The 21,112-nt window shown below is 42.8% G+C and overlaps 2 protein-coding genes across 3 annotated transcripts in view; one reads left to right on the top strand and one right to left on the bottom strand.

Annotated features, from left to right (window-relative positions):
• SYN3 (synapsin III) overlaps positions 1-21,112 on the bottom strand; it is a 202,623-nt gene that overhangs the window by 91,817 nt on the left and 89,694 nt on the right. The window lies entirely within an intron of this gene.
• TIMP3 (TIMP metallopeptidase inhibitor 3) overlaps positions 1,043-21,112 on the top strand; it is a 38,317-nt gene continuing 18,247 nt past the window's right edge. Inside the window, exon 1 of the mRNA XM_032689330.1 lies at positions 1,043-1,401. Within this exon, the coding sequence (XP_032545221.1) occupies positions 1,278-1,401 (124 nt within the window). The 5' untranslated portion in view covers positions 1,043-1,277. The remainder of the gene's footprint in view (positions 1,402-21,112) is intronic.

Below are 21,112 nucleotides of genomic sequence, written 5' to 3'. Positions count from 1 at the left end.
AAGTCTTGTAAACCCCGTGGAAAGTACTCTGACATTATATATACTGGTTTGATACTGTGATTAATCACCCCTCAGTCCCCTTTGCAGGATAATAAGGCTGCCTGTATCTTGCAGCTGGCAATCTCCTTCCTTAGAGTCCCAGCTCTCCTATAACATTTACATTTCTACAGCTGACAGAAACTTAAGGCTCCGAAAGGGGATAAGGCAAAACAAAACAAACATTTCTATAAATTCCGCTAAAGCTGCTCTGCTAAAATACACGTTGAGATTAAATATTGGGAGTGCCTGAGTAGATACGACACTGCTTTTTCCAGCTCGATGTTAGCAGTGTATGACCCCTTTCTGTCCGAGAGCCCTGAAAAGAGCAAGCGATGGGTGATGGCGGTGAGGTGACAGAAGAAGAAGGATTAAAAACACGCAGGGCGACATACTGGTTTACAGTTCCGCTAGGTCTTGTCCTTCTTTTCCTACGTCCCCTTTCCACTGCCTGTTGAAAGAGGAAAAGAAGCAGCACGGCGCACTTTTGCGTTTTCTGACCGCTGCCGGTAAAGCCCCTTGGAATACGGTGTCACCGCCGCCTTCAGCTTAAACTCAGTTTGCAAGACAGCACAGACAGTTTTCAAGGGAACCAGCCCAGGCTTTCCGAGAGAACCACAACCCCCGCGTGTGTTTTCCAGGAGCCCCTCCGCGCCCTGAGGAGCGGCGCGGGGCGGCAGGTCCTGACCGGGGTTGGCGGGGCCGGGACCGCCGGGGCACTGACGGCCTGGGGACGGACACGCAGAGGTACCGCCAGTACTGATGTAAGAGTTCCAAGCCCCCGCGGCACCGGGGGACCGCGGGTCGCGGCCGGAGCCTCCCCCTGCGAGCGGGGCCGGCGGCGCCGCCGCCGCACGATTCCGTATAAGGCGCTGTGGCGGCGGCCCCGCCCCGGCCGCTCCCGCCGATGAGCTCATGCGGCGCTGCCATTGGCCGCGCGCGGCGGCGCCCCCGGAGCCCGAGCGGGCGCGATCCGGGCTATAACCGCGCGCGCCGGCCCCGGCCCGCACCGCCCGCACCCGCCGCGCCTCAGCTCTGCGCGTCCCGCCGAGACAGCGCTGCGCTGCCCAGCCCGGCCAGAGACAGAGACAGAGAGAGAGAGGCAGGCGCAGTGCAGGCTGCGGACGGGCAGGCAGCAGGGGCGCACGGGCTGTTTAGGGAGCGAGAGTAAAGTCAGGCGAGCGCAACAGCGGCCGCCTCCCGCTCCGCAGAAGTGAGGAGGCAGCACCTCGGGGGGCAACATGACGGCGTGGCTGAGCTTCCTCGCCGTGTTCCTCTGCAGCTGGAGCCTGCGGGACTTGGTGGTGGAGGCTTGCACTTGCGTCCCCATCCACCCGCAGGACGCGTTCTGCAACTCCGACATCGGTAAGTGCCGCCCGCGCCGGGAGGGCTCCCGGGCTGGGGGCAGCTGGAGAGTTCCCGGGACCCCGAGGGGGTGAGGGCGGCAGTCGGGCTGTCACCGCAAGGAAGTCCTCGTCCCTCGAGTCACCCAGTGAAAACAGAGGTGCGGCGGGTTAAACTGGTGAGGGGGGACCCGACTTTTGAAGACCGGGTTTGGCTCCATCGCTGCCGCCTGGGTTGGTAAGAGGAGAGGCGTGTAGCGGCGGACCCCCGCCCGGCACTCCCAAGCCCCGTCCCGCGGCAGCCTCTCCCAGAAGTCCTTCAAAGAAATCAGTAGTTGTTGAAGTGGCATGTTTCCTACAGCGGGACAAATACGCAACTTGGAGGTCTGGGCTGACAAAATTTCCTCCACAACTTGGTGACAAAAAGTAGGAGGCAGGATTAGGATGGGTTCTCCCAAGCCGGGAAACCGACCGTGGCGGCTGGTATGGGAGGTGCGGCTCACATAGGCTTGTGGTGCCGCGCCTGCAACTTTGGGGAAGGGCTGGAGAAGCAGATAACAAGTGTCTCCACACTTTCTGCTGTCACCTTTGGAGCTTTTGGGAAAGTTAAAACACTTTTATTGAATCCTGACTGACGTTCTCCGCTATGGATTTTAGGATCCTTAGGGGTTCGCTACACTAACTTTAGGTAGGAGACAAGAACAACACCAAAAATCTCTGAGGAGGTGGTAATAGAGACTGATCTCAAGTTCTTTGGTTTGTCTGTAGACAAGGATGGTTAACAAAATATGGTTACTGCTTGGTAAGTGTTCTGTGGTGAAGTATATGAAATCAAATAGCGGTGTCCTTTGAGTTAATACTGGACACGTCCATGTAATGGTAAATCCAGGCTGTCACTTCAGCAGTCGTGAGTGGATGGCGCAAGTGAAGCCTCTTACCTTCTCTGTAGGTTGCCTTAGTAGCACAACATAAAAGGGGCTTGGGGGACTTTGCACTGATGGTACCCACATGGTGCTGACTCCAAGTGGAGTCTGCAAAGAAGTCCTTCTGGCAACTGCTATGAAAGTCAAATAGAAAATAATCGTTACTGCAGCAGAACACCCATAGCTATGAACCCTGCCAGTGGCTCTTTTAAGTTAGATTTTTTTGCCAGTAAGCTTGGCTGTCTCTTGTCAGAGAGAGTTCTTCTACAGAAACTGTACTTATGCCTGGTTATTCATGTCTAGTTTATATAGTGTGTCTGCTCTTGAATGCCAAAAAACCCATTACATGTTAATAGTGCTGGGAAGGTTACAGTTTGCTTCAGTGATGATAGCCTGAAGAACATTTATAAAACAGTTTTATACTGGCAAATTCTTCCAGAAAACTGCAGTATTCAAGGTTCTGTTGCCGTTTTCCTAGTTGGGATCAACAAGTGTGACATCTAAGTGGCAACTGCCAGAGATATTGTCCTTTCTATGAAAGGGAGACTGAGAAACCATTTTTCTACTGCTAAAGCTGATAGCAGCACATGGTCTTCATTAGCTGCATTTTGGGAGAAGGTCTACTTTCTTGCACTGATTAGGTCATGTTATACTAGATTAAGAGTAGTTTTCAGTTTAATTCAACTTCTTAAAATGATGTTAAATAAATTTTTGTGATGAATATACACAGTGTATTTTTACTAGATGCGTAAGTGACTAGGAGTATAGTAAACTTTGAAGTTTCATGTAACATTGCTCCTAAGCTTTAGGGCACAAAGTCTTTCTGTTTTCTACTCTGATTTTTGATTGAGTTCAGAGTCATCTCCTTCATCTTTCCTTTCTCTCTTCTGGACTCTTAATTATATCTCAAGCCTTGGCTTTGCTCTAAGACACAGTAGTTCAAAAAGTTGATGTCTGTGGGGCTGCCGTGCCTTCAGACATCAGAGCAATGCAAGGGAGGAGAAGCATGAGGGGAAAAAGCAGCTTGTTCCAGTAGATGATTTGAATGCAAGTTTGGTTAAGACTGCAGCTTGGTGATGGATTGAAGCAACAGTAAATCCTTATGTTTACTAGAACTGTCTGGAAAATGTGATGTTTCTGTAGGCTGATTTTAGTAAATGCTGTCATGTTCTTCATATGCGGAAAGGGAAAAAAGCCCACTAAAGCTTTCTGGCTCTGGAGGAGTTAATCATCTCCATGGAAACTGATGGCAGTGTACTAGTGCAGTGTTTAGACAGACTAAACTACACGCTGGGTTATAAAACACATTGTGGGGAAGAAAGGGACTTGGCAGCAAGTTTTTATCGCTCTTGAAACTCCTGACAAAATACCAGCTCTGAAGGGAGGAGTCAGTGCAGTAAGAGCTGGAGCAAAAGAAGCTTTTAAAATAGCTCCTAAAACAATACAAGAAATTAACTAGCTAGGTGGCAGCCTTGGAGAGGCTTTTCATCTTCAGAAGCACTGAATTTTGAAGAAGGAAAAAAACTTTTAGTTTAGGATTGTGGTGCAAACTTTTGCTGTTGGTGTTGCATGCCTAGCCAGTGTACTGTCAGGTTTATTCTCTTCTTCCTTTAATTTTTCATCTTCCAGTGGCTCTGTTCTGGTGCTGCCTCCCAACCCTGCAGTCATTAGAAGGTTTTAATCTTTACAGAAACAGATGGTCAAATAAACCCATTGGAAAGGGCAGGATTTCTGTATGTACATCCTTTGAAAGTGAAGGCTGTGGTCTTCTAAAGGAAGCTTGGACTTCATACATAATAATTTTTTTTTTTAATTAAAAAAAGGAGGGGAGGTTAAAAAAAAAAAAAAAAAGAGGTGCTACTGCCAGACTGGTCATAAGGGGTCTTTTCACTCAACCTGAGTGTTCCAGTATGATGAATGGAGCAAAAGTGAAGGGGTGTGTCTTATCTGGCCCTCCGAGATCAACAAATAATAAAATTGCTGTTTTAACTCTTGGCTTTCTTTCTTAACTGGATCAATAAGTGCCAGAACAGGCAGTACAATAATTAGACAAACTGCAACTGCTATGACTTGCCATCTGAACTTTACTTCCTCCACTCCTGCCCTCTGCCTACGACCCCTTCCAGATGTGAATATTTTTCTTTTGTTTGAATTAGGGGATCTTTTGAAAGAACAGACACCAGGCATGCTTTGTTCCTTTGTGACAAAGCTGTGACATTTCCAGCTGGACATAGCTGACATGAAAGGGACTTGTTTGTCCTTTTTTTTTGCAGGAGCAGCAGGAACTTTTGAATTTGGCTGCTGAATGTTGAATTCATAGGTTTGGAAAACACCTCCTGCCTGGCACCCTCTGCCCCACATCCCCTTTCAAAAAAAAAAAAACAACAAAACAAAAGGAGGGGAAAGTATGTGATATTGCGATTTGACAAATGGGTCTGCAAGCGATAAAATACTTTGTCCACTCCACAGCTATCTTACTGTCATCTTGTGCCTATACTTTAGAAAAGAGCTGTGGCACTATTAACTTGTCTCTTACCTAAGTTCAAAGGAGCTCAAAATTCCTTTGTATGGTTTGTGTTGGGGGAAGAAATACCTGTTTCAGCAAGGGTACCAGTGGGTAGTGCTCCTGTCTGTTCTAAAAAGCCTGTTTGGATGAGTTGAGGTTGACAAGCTTTGGGGAGGTGAAGGTAAGCTCTTAAGAGTCCCTTAGTGGAAACCATTCTTCACTTCATCCTCCTATGCCCATGGCACTGAGTTCACAACACCTGCAGTGGCTCCCATCCTTTGAACTGAGAACGTGATAGGAGAAGAGGAAGAAAGAAAGAGCAGAGAAGGAGAAAGCTATGGAATTTGCTTGGCCCAGTCTAAGCACCTAATTGAAAACCTGCCCTTTCACTGGTTTCCTTGAATTGATCATTCCACCTTCTCACTAAAAAGCTGAAAGTAATATGCAGAACAACTTGATCATAAATGAGATTTTGAACATGGGTTCTTTACTTTGACGTAGACTCTGTAGTGAGGTCACATGTGCTGTCTTAGCTTTTAAGGCAGACAGGTAAGGTCTGCCAAGTTAGTTTAAAAGTTAAAATAAACCAGCTCCAATTAATTATACCAATCTTTTGAATTGAGCTGAATGTAAAACAATTTTTTTGAGCTACCTGTTGTGGTAATGGTTGCGAAAGTGTTGTATCCACTTTGGAATCAGACTTTTCTTGAGGAAGCAATGATGTGGTTTTATTTTTAGACTGGATTTCCCTTTGAGGCATTTTAGAAGCAGGAAATCTGAGAAGTGTCCTGTAAAGCTTAACCAAATTAAAAAAATAAAGTACTGCAAATTTCATTTTACATGGGAAGAAATTGAGGAGATTTGTTTAACTTTTATGAAATTCCGATGTCCCTGGTAAAAGCTGTGGTGAAAGAGAGTATTCCTTGTGCCTAGTCATGTCTTCTGGCAGAAAGATGGCCATTCTCAACTGAATTGTCCTATTTAGCAGAAGTGGAGATAGAAGTTGCTTCTTTGTGGTTTTTTTTTTGTTTTGTTTGGATATTTGCAATTTTAAGTCCATATGAGAAGAGGGAGATCACCTTGTAGGGTCTAGAGTAAGTTACTTCTCCAGATGTATGTATTAAAAAATAAAAGTGGTGGAAAGTACTGTTTGGAAGATGTAGTGCATAATGTTATATTTTCTTACTATTGCATATGCTTACTCCTTATTTCTTGCAGGAAGTATCTCCAGCAAGAACTCTGAGCCAGCGGAGAGCCAGATGTTCTAACATTAAGCCTTGGAGCTCTTTGCTTTATGTAGACATTTCTTTCCTTGTAATTTTCATTGATTTCCCACATGATCTTTAGAACTCTCCACCTGCCAATTGCTCTTCTAATATTTCTGGAAAGAAGTGGGCTGGTGGGAACATAGTTATATACAGCCATATGCAGTACTAGTATCTTTTAGCTTAGAAAAAGTTTTCATATGGGTTTGGGAAGGACCTGCTTTATTCATGTCTGTTTTTCAGGATGAACAGATTTGATTGTTTGACCACAAGAGAAGTGGCACAAGGTGACAAGTTAATTCTCAGCTTCATCAGTGCACTTCCCATTTTCCAAGACACTAAATGCTGTTAGTCCTGCACTTTCAGAGTTTCTTAGATATGGCAACTGAATTTGCGTGTGATGAAATGGGTCTCTGTACTCAAGCGCAATCCTGGCTGTGGTGGGTGGGACCAAGAATTTTTAGTAGGAGCACTTGGTGAGTCACCTTGGCCTTAATGGATGTTAAAACTGTTAAGATGAAAACTTAGTTTTAAGATGTAACAGTGTTGTCTAAGGTCATATTTCTTTTTCCTCACAGCTCCAATACCATGTGGTGCTCTTATGAAGCCCAACCAAGCACGTATCACTGAAGAAAGGGAGCCCCTTTGGTCTGGGCAGGGGGTCTTGTCATTAAATGAAACTTCCACCAGATGCTTTCTGGAAGTTTGTAAGAGCTAGTAAACCTGAAAGGACAGCTTGGTTTGAGCTAGCAGGCAAGACCAGGCAAGCAGTGTTTGCCAGCTCTGAACCAGATTAAGCTAAGGAACTTATTTTTGGTCCCAATAATGTCTGCAGTGCCTGTGTTTGAGTTTCCTTTTAATAATGATATTTATTTTTTTCAGCTCAAGATGAAGAGGCTTTTACTCTAATGTGCTGCTTATTGCTCTAGACTTTCAGGGTATGATTCGGTCTTTCATATGATGATATAAAGTGGAAGAAAATTATACCAGTGAAATGAAGTAGTATACAAGATGAGAGGAAAATTGTGCCTTGAAGCACCAATTAGTTAAGCAAATGCAGAGTTCATTAAACTTAAAGGCCTATTGTAGCTCATCTAAACCTCTGAAGAACCTCCACATGTGACACTTGAAATTTTACTGGTATAACTTTATTGGACTCTTACTACTCTATAAGCTACCTACACCTTTCATAGACTCCTCTGGCACAAGGTTGATCAGAGCAGTTGACTACATTTGGAATTGTTGCAAGACTGTTTCAACTCTCCGCAGCTTTGTGGCACTGAACACTCCTTGCAGATTGCAGAGCTGAAGGTCAACCTTTTCGGTAGCACTCTGTGTAGAAGTACTCAGGGTACGTGGGAGGGATGGACACTGCTGGGGCTTTTACCACTGCTCTGCTGCCAGTGTTAGTTGTCCAAAGTGGGCTAAGTCCTTATTTAAAACTAGGGCTAAACTGGATTTGCTTTGGAATAGCTTGAGAAAAGAATGTTAACTGGTGAATTTCAAACTTCTGCGGTTTGAAAGTATTAGGCTGGTGCTGGACCTGAGGTAAATGAGACCAAGGTGGGTTAAATGAATTTGCGCCCTCTTATACATGATCTAAAATCTTATCAATATGGAGAGGAAATACTGAACCAGCCTTGTAACTTGTGTAAAGCAGGTGCATTGCCACTTGTCTCACCGGTATTTCACCGTCTTTTATCAGAGTTGGATTTGACTCGATCATTTCAGGTTTCTGAGAGGAATGTTACAAACACTAGAGAGCTTAAAAACTATTGCCAAAACCAAAGTTAACTTTCTACTGTAATGTGAAGTAGTTCTCTTGGGTGATCAGAGTGAAGATGTAGTGCACTAACTGGCAGTGTCTAATAACATAAAAATGCAAGTAGTTTTACATAACTCTGTTTAATTTATTTATTTAAAACTGCCAGCTAGAAAAGATTATGGGAGTCTTCTGGAAACAAGGTAGAAGTCTCTTGAGTTGCATGCTAGAAAAATTAGTGTCGACTATGAATAGTCTAAATTCCTGCTAAGTGTTTATATAAGACCTCTCCAAAGGACAGTTTCAGACCTTAGAAACAGTATACAGACAATAAAACTCAAATAGCAGAGAGATGTATATGCAAAAAATAACAGCAAACCTCATCAAACATCAGCTGTGGTTTGCTTGAGATGCAGAATCTCACTTTTATTTTATTAGTAAGAAAGGAGGTGATTTGAGGTGTCCCTCTTGAGACTGAAATGCACCAGGAACCAGCAGAGAGAGCAGTGGCTGGAGAGAATGTCAGGGAGGCCATTGTCAACTTAGGGACACAACTTGGGTTGTGATACTGGGGAACTAGAGGTCTGTGTTGACAGGCTCAGGTTGAAAAACTTCTGTCTTTGTTACAGATGGGGGAAGAGAATGACCACAGCAATAGGTTCAGTGGGAAAGTCGTAATGGGATAAGGTATTTAGGAGATGTAGGAGTGACAAAGGCCCTCCAGAGATTACTCTCAGAGTATAAGGAGGAGAGAAGGATTACTGTGGAAGTTAGAAATGCAGTATGGAAGCACTGATGAAGAACTAGATGCAGGCTGGTCAAGATCGGAAGAGTCACTAGCTGTGACACATGGTAGGCCACCCCATCTGGAACTATGTGAACGAGATTGGGCATTCCTAAGGTGGATCCTGACCATCCAGGAGGATGAATGTATACTTGGGCTTCAGGGAACACATAAGGAAGAGAATCTACACAAAACAGTCTGATACTCTACTGATAGATCTCTTAACAGCCTGTAGCAGGTTCATTTCTGACTGGCTTTGAAAAACCCTGGTTGTATGGACTGGCCATGGTCAGAGCACATGCACTTCACTCTAACTGGACTCTAGCCAAGCTGTTGCCTTCCTCCGTTCAGATAAATGCCAAGTTCCTTCAAATAGCCCTTCAAGAAATGCAAGTTGCATGAGTGTGTGTGCAAGGGCTTGGCCTTCTTTTATTTTTGCCAGGTGAGTTATAAGGAAAATACTGCTTATCTGGAAAATGATGTAGATTGTGTAGCAGCAGAAGCCAATGAAATTAGGCCAGGTATAACATGTCTGGAGGTACTTCTGATATATATGATGTAGTAACGTGCCCCACTGCAGTCAGGAAATAAAAGGAGAGTGTGCAAATGGCAGAGCCATCATTGTTCAACACATATTTGTTATTGGTTCTGGGGAAAATTACATATTCTGAAAAAAAATCTACAGTCTTCCTTAGATGCCCATCTGTTTTTAAAGTGTCAGAACACAGTTCTGTTGGTTCTTAAGAGTTTAGAACTAGTTTATTGGGGAGGTAAAAAAGATATGTTAAAGGGCCCAAGAGACCCTATAGATTTTTCACTTCTTAATTCCTTGACTTTGACGTGAAAAGGCCCAGCTTTCTGCTGGCCTGCATAATCACTGGTACTTCAGCAAAGCAGCTCTAAATTGTGCCAAACTTGCACAATGCTTACATGGGTAGTAATGGCTACACCAGGTGCAACAGCATGAAGGTAACATATTTCTTGCTTTCTACTGATTCATTAAAAAAAAAGGAAGTTGCATAACGGCATGTAGGAAACAGGAGTTCTGCTATTCCACAGGGCTGTATTCAGTGACCCAAGCTCCTGCTGGCCTACAATGAAGGACTTGGATTTTAACTCCCTCATGCTGCATTGTAATTACAGTATGGGAACTCAACATCTGTTTCCTTTTCTCCATGTTTTCCTCAGTATTGGGTGTTTCTGCAGTGCAGTCTGCAGGGAGGCCTGCTGGCATTATGTTAGTCTGTTAATTTTCTATAGAAGAGCACTGGAGCGTTTTTTCAGACAACAAGTTCAATCTCTCATGTTCAGTGAGTACATGAACTAGCAAAGATCTTGCTCTTCTGATGTTTAATCAGCCCTCTCAAATTTCATGGATCAGATGTAAATAGGAAGCTCCCCCTCTAGTGAGCAGGTTTTGTTGTTGGTCTCCAAACAGTTAAAATATAAGGGAAAAAATGTGCTTGCTTGTACCAAGACAGGAAAACCACAGAATGGAAAACTTCCGCTTAACTTTGAAAGACAGGAAATGGCTGGTGTTGGAAAGGGAACAGGTAGAGGAGGAGTGAGCCAGAGGATATCTGTAGAAAACCAGCTATTCCCCAGACACTTCTCCTTCAGCTCTGTGTTCTTTTTGGGGATGGAGTTCCAGGCTGGCCCCCATGTTCCAAGCCCTTTATACACTTTCCAAGCACCCACCCCAGTTCCCTACTTCCTGCCTCTTCTGACACTACTATAAATATCCTGCCTGCCTTGCATAGGTCCAGAGAAACACACATTGCAGATTAAAGGGAAGTGAGGTGACAGTATGAAAGAGCTTTTAGATCAGCTCTTGTGAAGTGTGAGATTGCTGGGTCCCCTGCTTTAAATGTCTTTAAGAGTGAAACATCCTCCTTGTTTATCATACTCACCTCTGGATTGGGATACATGGGTCTGTTTCTAAGTAAATTATTTCCTCGACTAAATAATATGCTACATATGGTGCAGGACTAAAAGCTGAAAACATTTCTGGTATTTGGGAGAATGTAGGGTGGGGAAAAGAAGGAACAGGAGGCACTAGTTGCAAGACCACACTGCATGCAGAAGTATAGCACTTGCAGTAATGAATATCTTAAATGCTTTGGTGAAGTGGATCAGTCCAAGAGGAAATAAAACAGCAAAGTGATCCCTGGGGCACTTAAGTAGCCATCATGTACAGTGCTTCAATAGCCACAAAATACCCAGCCCTCCCTCAGCATCCCGCAGGGCAAAAATTACAAACCCAGAGAAGTGTGGGAAGATAAGGGCTGCAGTTCCTGTGCAAGAACTTCAGTATTGCAAATGATTGTGCTGGGATGAGGGCAGGATGAGTTCTTAAGCCCTTTGTTTTACTTCTCTAAATATGAAGAGCAGCACCTGTCCCTTTTTTCTTTTTTTTTTTTTTTTTTTTATACCCAAGGGGGTGGGGATTAAGGATTTAGTTGGTTATTTCCTTAGAGGATCAAGATAAAAAGGAGACTTCAATAAGTCTGTTTCTATCTTCTCTACAGGCAGTATATTTTCAATAGAATTAAGCAGCTGTCTTGCTTTCCCCCACTGCATAACAGTTTACAGCTTTACAGAGAAGCACAGAAATAGAGGATTCTACAATATCAGGCAGAACTCCTGGGTGGTACTTTAAGAGACCCCAGATTATCACAGGAAGGTTTTAGTGGAATATTATTCATTCAGAGAGAAGCTTGACTAGATCTGGTGGCAAATAGCCAATGACCCTTATCAATATGTTGCCTTTAATACCTTTACTTTGGAACAAGCACCCTGAGGCAGAACTTGTGATAGTGAGCCTTACACATCATCCAGCTAGGCTGGAGTTCTGATGCTGATAAAATATACCTCATGGGGGATACTCTGATTTTCCCCCTTCTGAGGCTCTCATCTTAATTGCTTGTAATTAGAGTTGAATTCAAACCCTGCAGTTTTAAATTCCTTCTAAAACTAGGGTAATTTGTTACTTCAATTCTGGAGTCTATTTTTCTTATCAGGATGAATGTCTAACCTGCCTCCCACATGCATTCTAAATTATAGCTATCTCCTGAGTTTCCCAGAGTATTCTGTTTTGCTCTTTTTCTGTTTGACTGGGAGGCCAACAGGATGAGAATCATGTATTTACTCATATTTTGTTCTGAGAATTCTCCTGAGGCCAAATAATTACAAGACTCTAAGGCTAGGACTAATAAATACTTGTGTTTCAGAGCCCTACATCACTCTGTTGTTGTGCAGCTCAGCAGGAGCCTGCTGGAGTAGCACTGCCAGCTTGATCCCAAGGAGATTTGTCCTTTCCAACAGACTGACACTTTTGAAAAAACAACAAGCAAAGTGGGAAGCAGGTCCTTACTGGCCTTTATTCTAATGCCATGTTTAAATTGATTGAAGAAATGGTGTAGGTTGAGAACAACAGACAGCACCTGTCTGGTGTATTTGGCTGTGTGGGAAACAAAGCTTTCACTAGTACCGGAAAGTTTTCAAGCCAATAGGTTCCTTCCTGTCAGTGCAAGATCTCATGTTTGTTTCTGAATGCCCTTCTCTCAGACTGATTTACTCCAGTACTAATGTCTGTTGGAAGAGCTGGGTAAAGGAAAGCACAAGGTCTGTCTTTCTCTCCTATCTCAAACTGCTTTCCTGTTTGTCTCTTATGCAGTATGGCATCTTGGTCCATTGACGTAAACTTTGTGCTTTGTGATGTTCAAAGCTCTTGTCTTCTGAAGTTGACATTCCATACACACATCCTGCCTAGGCAGTCTTTTTGAGACAGGATTCTAGGGTGGTAGTTGTCTTGGCACACACAGAGGTTCACATTTTTGTGCAGGTTCTATGTTTGTTCATCAAACCATCGTAAGTTCAGCACATGACAGGGTTCCTTCCAGCACATACTCCTCAATATATGTGTGGACCATTGTTGGTCCACGCATCAAAGATCAACCAAAGCTGTTACTGAAATAATGTGGTGGAGCTTTGAGGCAGCATCAGCAGGTTGCACCATTGAAAAATATGGGGAAGGCAGTTTTTGTTTAAAAAATGCCCAGGTCCTGAACGGGAGAGAAAGAATTCAGAGGAATTTTCTAAGAGGAGTTGCTTAGCCCACATGGCTCCCTTTGTTGAAATCCATCAGAGCTTGCAGCACTCCTCTTAACTTGGGCATTTAGAATCAAAATGCTGATGTATGTTGTTTCCTCACTGAATTTTAGACTATATCTCTTTTTTTCTACTTTTTTCCTCACGTGAACATCTCTGCTAGAGTTGCTGCAACATGCTGTATTGTCATAAACATACTGAAATTTAGTGATGTGGACAGTCAGTGTGCACAGGGATCAACAGAGCTGTAATGGTTAAAATAAAAAAAAAAATCTTGTTTCTGTATTCCCAAAGTAATTTCCCTTGGCAAAGACCGAGCGTTAAATGGAACTATACACTCATGAGCTAGCTGCATGTTTGCCTGCCAATTTAATTGCAAGAGCAAGAGGATCTGTAATCCTTTTACCCGGAAAAAGAAAACTATGTTTTGGTGAGATTTCAGTATAGTGATAGCAGTTTCAGATCCATTTTGGTTATAGAGTGTATCACCAGAAAGCTAAAATGGACAGAACCAGGCAGTGCCAGTCTGCTTTCTGCAGAAGCAGTAATGTTTCAGCTATTCAGGATTATATTTCTTCCCTACCCTGTTTGGAAGGTGGCAGGGAATTCCTTACTTGTCTTGGTGCGTTTTCTCTAAAATCCCTTACCCGAAAATGTTACTGCAATCTGTGGCAATGAGAATGTAATCTGTGGCTGTTTTGCATAGTTGGATAATTTGTTGGGTTTGTTTTTAAGCCAGTTGGTGACTCTCTGAGGCTAGCACTGGTCCAAATCTTATTAATAGCAGTCCTTGACATTTTAGAGGTTTTATCTTTTCATTATGATTCATACATGCTCATTTCTGAATTTGCTAATGTGCACTTGCACTTCCTCAGCTGCCTTGCTCATGGAAGGAAGCAGTGGAAGGAAATAGGGTACACCAACAGCCTGGTTTCATTAACTGGGGTTCTGCTTATCCCACAGAATATTAGCAGCGAACATGTAACTCTGCATTGGTAAGCCCCACCTCTGGTTTTTCTCAGGGGGAAAAAGAAAAACCTGTGTAACTATTTAACTATTCTTAGTTGGTATATTAAGTGTGAAATTAAGCAGTTCCAAGGAGATGAACAACTGCTATTCAGAGGGAGTGCCTTTACACTTGTCTTCTCCTCAGAGGCTACAACAGTCCAGTGTTCTTGACTCAAAAGTGTACCCTTTGGGGTAGGGGAAAATCAGAGCCGAGCAAGGCTGCTAAAACCCCAGGCTTAGACGTGTGCCTCGTGTGCCTGTGTGTACATCTTGCAGTTCAATGATGACCCTGATGACTTCTTGAACTTTTAATGACAATGCAGCTGTCTGTTCATGGTGCTAATTAACCCAAAAGCTGATTCCTCCCTCCCCCTCGTTATCCATTCCGTGAATGAGATGTGAAAACAAGGAGACGACTTTTCCCGTGCCCTTAGGGCTGTCTGAGCCTGGCAGCAGTGACCCTGCTTGAGTAGAACTGAAAGAGCTGCTGCGCAATGGCCCATACTCCTTTTTAATGGGTTATTAAGATTCAACCTTCTCCCCCTCCCTCCAGTCCTGTTACAGTTTGGAGCGATGGCACTTAGGGGAAAACAGCTGCAGGAATAACTTTTCTTTTGGAAAGCCAGAGACAGCTGCTTAGTTTTTAAGTCTAGGGATTCCTCCGCTACTTATTTAGGGCCTGATCCCACTCCAGTTAAAATCAGTGGAAAGATTCCCACTGGGTTCAGCAGGCAGTTGAAGGAAGCAGCTTCAGGAAGCAGCCTGCGATCAAACAATACTGCTTCGAAATGTTGGAAGCAGCTAGAAAGGAAAAAGAGAGTAGGAAGGCATTTATCACAGAATTGACTTTCTGACTTGCCTGCAGTCTCAAAGTACAAGCACTCAGCAGACCAGTGTTTTACATGAGGAACAGGTTGAATTAGTGTTTGTGGTATCCTAAGTTGCTTTTAAAAAATAGCTCTAGTATGTCTACGTTCATTTACAGTCTGCAGTGTTGACAGACTTGTATTGGCAGAGTGAATTAAAGGACTGATCTTTGATGCTGAATGCTGATTTTAGTTTAGGTACTCTGAGATCATGGAGGATAATGGCTTACTTTTTGAAATTATGCCAGTTCTCAGCACCTACAACTCTCATTGGTATGAATTTACTTGCCACTTCTGAAAAATGAGGAGAAAAATGGAATTAACTCTTGCTTCTGTCATTAGAGATTGTTGTTGTCACTTCTGATTTATACAGTGAAAGAGAAGTCTAAAAACTTGCTGGAGAGAGACAGAATTTCTGTTCCATAGAGAATTTTGAAATGGTGGAAATTTATTCCATCTGAAATGTGAGGGAAAATGAAAATATCAGAGTTTTCAGCATGGAATTTTCTGGGAAAAGTGATTCAGAAGCATCTGAATATAATGTTTTGAAGGGTTAATTCCAGATGTCCATTTTGAATGAAGGTTTATTTCATATGAACATTAAGACTTCAAGTGCAGTTGAAGAGCATTGCTGATTCAGGATCAAAATAGGTCTCAGTTTTTCTGAAAGGAAACCTGAAAAACAGTTTCGCTGAAGTTGATACTTTCCTTGGAAATTTGTGACTTAAGTAAAGCCACGTTTCCTGACAGGAAAAAGTCTTTTCAGAAACATCCCTGATGGTTTAACAGTAACAGCCTCCCCTTCTGGAAGTGCTGATTTTGACCAGGTTACATGCTACCTCAAGCTGAGAAAGATTCCAGTTCATTAGTCCTTCAGGGTTTATAGTTAGCTTTTTCTGAATGCTGAGAATTCCCTTTAAAACACAAAGCTAGATACATTTTGCTTGCTGCAATCCTTGTCAATGGGCAGTTCTCCCGGGGTTTGCTGCATTAATGAACAAACGACTTTGCTTTGTGGTTGTGTTGCTGCCAGTGGACTGAGACGAGGTATTTCCCCTTGTATTTCTGTTAGTTCCCTCCCTGTCAATGTTTAAACAAGCTTACACCTGTGTTCCAGGTGCGAGCTTAACTGGAGCCCTGAAAAGCTGACTCTTGGGAGGGTGGTTCATTACATTGCCAAATAGTCCTGTTATAGCAGTGTCTCAGGAGACCCAGACGGGCAGGAAGCAGTCAGGCTTGGTGTATACCCTGGAAATGATTACCTTTATCTGTAAACATTCAGCAGTGCAGTATTCAGAGAACTTCTGCCTCCCAAACTGTTAATGGACCTTAGAGCATTCAGAAATAGCCATCACTTTGCCAGGGCAGCTGTGAAATGATTATCCAACCATATCTTGTGACCTTTAGTTTGTTTTTTTTTTTTTTTTTTTTTTTTTTTTTAAAAGTTACAGGGACACCTAAGAAGTGATACTGGAATGTAAGCTTACCTCCCCCAGATTGGAAATTTATGAAAGTTTTCAGTAAGAATACTTTTGGAAGCTCTCGAACTTGAATAGCACAGATGAGCTAAGTGACTGGTACATTCACTTGAAGTAAATCTCCATCGGATTCATATGGTCAGACTTGAGAATTTCCATTTAAAACGCATTATTTATCGATAATGGCTAAGAATAGAACAACATGGGTTGGTTTTGAATTTGTATAAATATTTGTCATGTAAATAAAGAAGTCAACAACTGGTGTTAGACAGGCACTGTAATCATTCAGTGCATTCTCTGTGCTTACAGAAGTCTAGCTAAGAGTCATATCTCATTAATATTTCATTGGGAGCACCAAGGATGTATATAAACACAACATCTCAAAATCCATTTTGATTATGGTCTATTGGATTGTTCAAGGACATGAAATTTTGATGAAAAGTATGTATGAGGGAAGTTTGGGTAGTAAAAGAATGAGAGGGTTATACTGTTTCTCTCTCTACTGCAGTTTCCATGAAACAACTTTGACTGTCAGTAGGTGAGTCAGGGAGTTTGAGGAAACTGTTTGAAGAAGAAAGGTAACTGGCCAGTGTCTACCTACCCTTTCTGCTGTCAATTATCTCTGTCATTGCACAGTGAAAATCTGATATCTTCAGAGCCAGAGGAAGTACATTGTGCAGTAATTGTGTACAACAAATCAACACCAAGTTCTTCAGGCCTTCAAAGGTCAAAAATTAAGGATGATGCTTTGGAATACAGTTATAACAGGGCACTACATGGGATTCTGGAAAGTTCTGGATAGGTGGGCAAATTGGTCAAATTGCTCTGATATTATCTTGACCTTGACCTGTAGTCTGCTGGGAATTGTGGTATGTGAGGCTCATTCAGGACTCAGGGAGGTTTTCTACTTGCTTTAATGAACGCTGAATTGAGATCCAAGTATTACACCTAAGTCTTTACGTGGCACTCAAGACTCCCAGATAGAATTCTTCATGTAGCTAAGCTCATCTACATAGTATTAATTACTGTGGTTACACAACAGACATTAATAAAATAGACAATTAGTAAATTCCTTAAGCATTATGACAAACCAGAAGTCTGTCATGGACATGTCCAGTGTATGTGAACAGTCTGCAGATGCTGTCAGCAGAACAACTGATAATGTCTTGAGAATGGTGGGCAAATTTCTCATGGGAGAAATTGTTTGAACATGGGTTTAATTTGTCCTAATACTAGGTCCTGTCGCATCCAGTAGGAACAGAAGAGCAGCACATATAGGCCTGACCTGGTTAAATATGTATACCTCTTTGGTGTGGACAGCTGCTTAGCCTGTCAGTTTAGTGCAAGTTTTCTAATGCAGGAAGGAATTTGCAGGCCCACCCAGTACCCTTGAAATCTATACATGTTCACAAACAGTTCTTCCTCTCTAGCTCCTACGTGCAAAATTGAGCGTAAACCATGTGATCAGCGGAGTGCAGCCTCCTCAGAGAATGCTGGCACCCGTCCCAGTTGGGCAAGGTGCTGAAGCAAGGAGAGTCCTCTGAAGTAAGCTGATGAAGCAGGGAGTGTCCAGGCCTGTGGCTTTTGATAATCCCTGTTTTTAAAGGTTTATATGGGCTGTCAGAGCTACCCTGTTTCTAATGCGCAGATGAAAACTGCATTCAGATGTTCTCTTTAGCAAGTCTGTCCTTCCTGTTCCTCCTCTTGGACTGTTTGGATCTGACACCCAGTGTGTTCATGGATTGCACAGTGGGTTAAGGAAGACTAATAAATAGGCAGATTTGGCTCAAGAATTTTTCTATTGCATCCTCAAAAAATACAGTGAGGAATTTATGATACTTGTTAACTCTGGATATACCCCAGGGGAAATCTAGCACTAAGGAGCAAAGTTCTATGCGTCTCGTTTTACAGACGTCTTGCTGTTACCTGAAACGTGAAGTGGCATCTACCAGGTTCAACCCTGGACATTCACTGGTCAAGTGCTGGATTAGAGCATCTTGCCTCCCCTCCTCTTGTGATGTATGCGAGCAGTCTCTTTCCTGCTTGGTGAAGGTAGTGGGTTTGTTCTGAAAACTGAGTATCAAACTGCAACACAACAGCCCACAGAAGAAATAACCATAGCCCAGTAGAGCAACTTATCTACAGCTTTGCAGGCTAAGGACTTTTTGTTCTCAGCAGAAGTAAAGCTTCCCGGGAAATTTGCAGCCAAAAAGAACAAAAAAAAAGAATGGATCAAAATGATATGTCTGCACTGCCTCTTCAACCTGAAATCTCCTCATGGTGTACCCATTTTGATGAACACGTGAAAGTAACGTAATTTGGGGACTGTGTATTATTACCCTTGTTTAGGATCAACAGTACTTTGTTCTTTAAGAAGTGCTCATGACCTCAAGAGAGTAAAAGTCTGCTCCATGTGACTCAGAATGGGATTTCTGAGATTGTAGTAGGTTCTTTAAAATACCACTCGAACCATTTTAATCACTGTAGCACTTGTTCTTGTAGTTTATCATCATGATCTGTGGAAATGGAAGATCAGCTTCACTTGCAGCTTATCTCACCAGATCACAGGCAAAGGGCATGTTTTCTCCTCACAGAGGCTGCTCCCTGAACTGTACTCTTTTGGTAATTCATCTCTCATCATATGCTCCAATTTGCTTTCCATGTTACTGCTCACTTGATGGGTTGGGAAACGATCAGTGCCAGATGCGCATTCCTTTCAGGCAGTAAATGCTCCTGCAGCAGTAAGTTATGTGCACCAGCTTCTTGTTTCATTAAAATCGCATATGGTTTCCATTTGTCCCTAATTGGTCTCACATCAGCTCTGCCATATTCTCTGAGTGGAAAGCTTAGGCCTGTGGCTCCACTGAACAATTCCAAAGAGCTATGAGAAACCAGAGCCTTGTCCGTCTCAGCCTGCTTTCCCCTCATCCTGTACGTAATGTGTCCAGAAGTACTTGATCTGGCAGAGAGGACAGACCTAAATCTAATTCTACTGCACTGATCTTATGTTGACCAAAAGGAGATGGAAAAGGTGTTTTGAGCTGACCATTGCTTTGAGTCATATGCTTGTTATTTTTATCCACTGTTGTAAGCTGGCTTTGGAAGTGCTTTTGTGTGTTGGTTTTGACAACCATCTTTCCAACACTGCTAACCTTGGCTGAAAGTATTTCTGTCTTTGGCAGTTGTCAGAGGCACAAGACAAGACAAAATGCACTCTGCTGAAAACACTCCTTGGAAAGAGATGCGAGATGCCTCTTCTGTGCTCTGTACATGAGGCACTCCCTTCTCCTCCCTCCACTTGTATAATTTTTCCTTCCTTTACTCTGATACTTGCCTACTGCCTTTTGCCTCTAGCTTGAATTCAGCTTCCAGGGACTAGTTAAAAATATTTAACTGGAAGGTTAAAAAAACAGCCTACCAAAAAGGAGGCAGAGAAATGTCTAGTTGGCAGGAATGACATTGGTTTCTCTTTATTTTGCCAGAGGGTTCTCAAAGCTGTAGGCACGCTCATTACATAGTCTGTGGTGTCTCTGCTTAGATCTGTAGCAAACCTAGAACATTTTGTTGGTGCAAGCAGCGAGATTAACCTAGTGATGTGTGTAACTTCTGTGACTCAACTCACTCTGTGCCTGTTCTAGCTGATCTCTTACGTCTACCTGGCTTCCCTGAGTTAAGTAGGTGTAATAGCTACTAACAACAGACAATGGGGTTTTTTCCTCTTTTCTTCCTTTAGCTTCTCTGTGTTTTTCATGGGGTATTTTGTGTAGCTAGTTTTTACATGTACTAACATCTACATATGGATCTAAGTGATTCTACTTGTAAATGGATATAAATGCATTTTAGATTCCTCCTTCCTCCTCCTTTTAGTCTTTCCTCTATCTTTCTGACAGAATATCTGTGTATGATTGGGAAGCAAGGGAGCTAATATCAGGAGTTAGATGCAGGGGCAATGCTGGGCAGCTGAAGAGTCTTCAACCAAATTGCATAGAGGAACGTGAATGAAATGTTCTCTTTTCCAGAAGAGAATTTACAGATTCTAATCTAACAGAGACCTCTAGTTTTTCTCTGATTCTAATGTATTTCAGAGGGAGCTTGGACTTCCATAGGGTGAGATACACCATATGGGGAGGGAGAAAAAGCTTGATACTGCTGCTATCAGAAAGACTGTATCTAGTTAATAAGCTACAGGTGAAATGCCAAGCACAAACCAAGTTCTGCCTGTTTTATGCAACCTTGAGTCTTTAATTTATGGTCTTGCTGAGAGGATTAACTTCCTCCCAGGTAAAGCCCTTCTAGAACAGTTTATACTTTTTGAAGTGATGAGAGGTCTGATGCAAAGACAGTCTTGTGTGAAAGAGTTGTATTACTCCTTATTTTGCAGTGTTGGAAATCAAGCAGCACAGCATACCCTGCAAACAGACTTTCAGTAGCAAGAAAATCTGCAGGGATGAGAAATGTGGTTAATATTTAGCAAGTGCAATTGTAATCAGTTGTTTTATACAGAGTGTGGGCTTGGGTGAAGCTATTTAATTGTCTTCCACTTTTTTTGGGTGGCCTTCAAACAGCCTTACCACGCCACAGACAGGGAAAGTTTTCTGGATCTATAAAACAAAGGCCAAAAGTAAATGTCATAGTTCTGGTTAGAACATGGAAGGAAAGTTGTCTGTGTGTCTTGCTTTCTCCTGTTTCTATTTAGACTTTTATTGTGAGTCATCAACACTTGCTGAAGTAAACACAAGTCCTTTACAATGTGATGTTTAAGTGGCAACTGGCTGGTAGAGGTGATTGGTTCCAAGAAGGTGTTCTTTCCTAGTGAGTGTTGATAAGAGCACTTTGAAAGATTTGGACTGCCAGTAGTGGGAACTTGTTTGTTGGTTGAGGGGTATGAGAGGAAGGTAACCAGCAGTGAGCCTCTTAACTTCACTACCTGTTTTTGCTTTCTTGATGAAGTTCTCTGGTGATGCTGTGTACCATTACAGCTGGATTTGACTTCTTCTAAGACAAAGCAAAAGAGGTTTGCCTTTGTGGCTT

This window comes from Chiroxiphia lanceolata, chromosome 5 (assembly GCF_009829145.1).
Source record: "Chiroxiphia lanceolata isolate bChiLan1 chromosome 5, bChiLan1.pri, whole genome shotgun sequence".
Lineage (NCBI taxonomy): Eukaryota > Metazoa > Chordata > Aves > Passeriformes > Pipridae > Chiroxiphia > Chiroxiphia lanceolata.
Note: the sequence above shows the minus strand (reverse complement) of the source record. Positions and strands in the feature narration are given on the sequence as shown.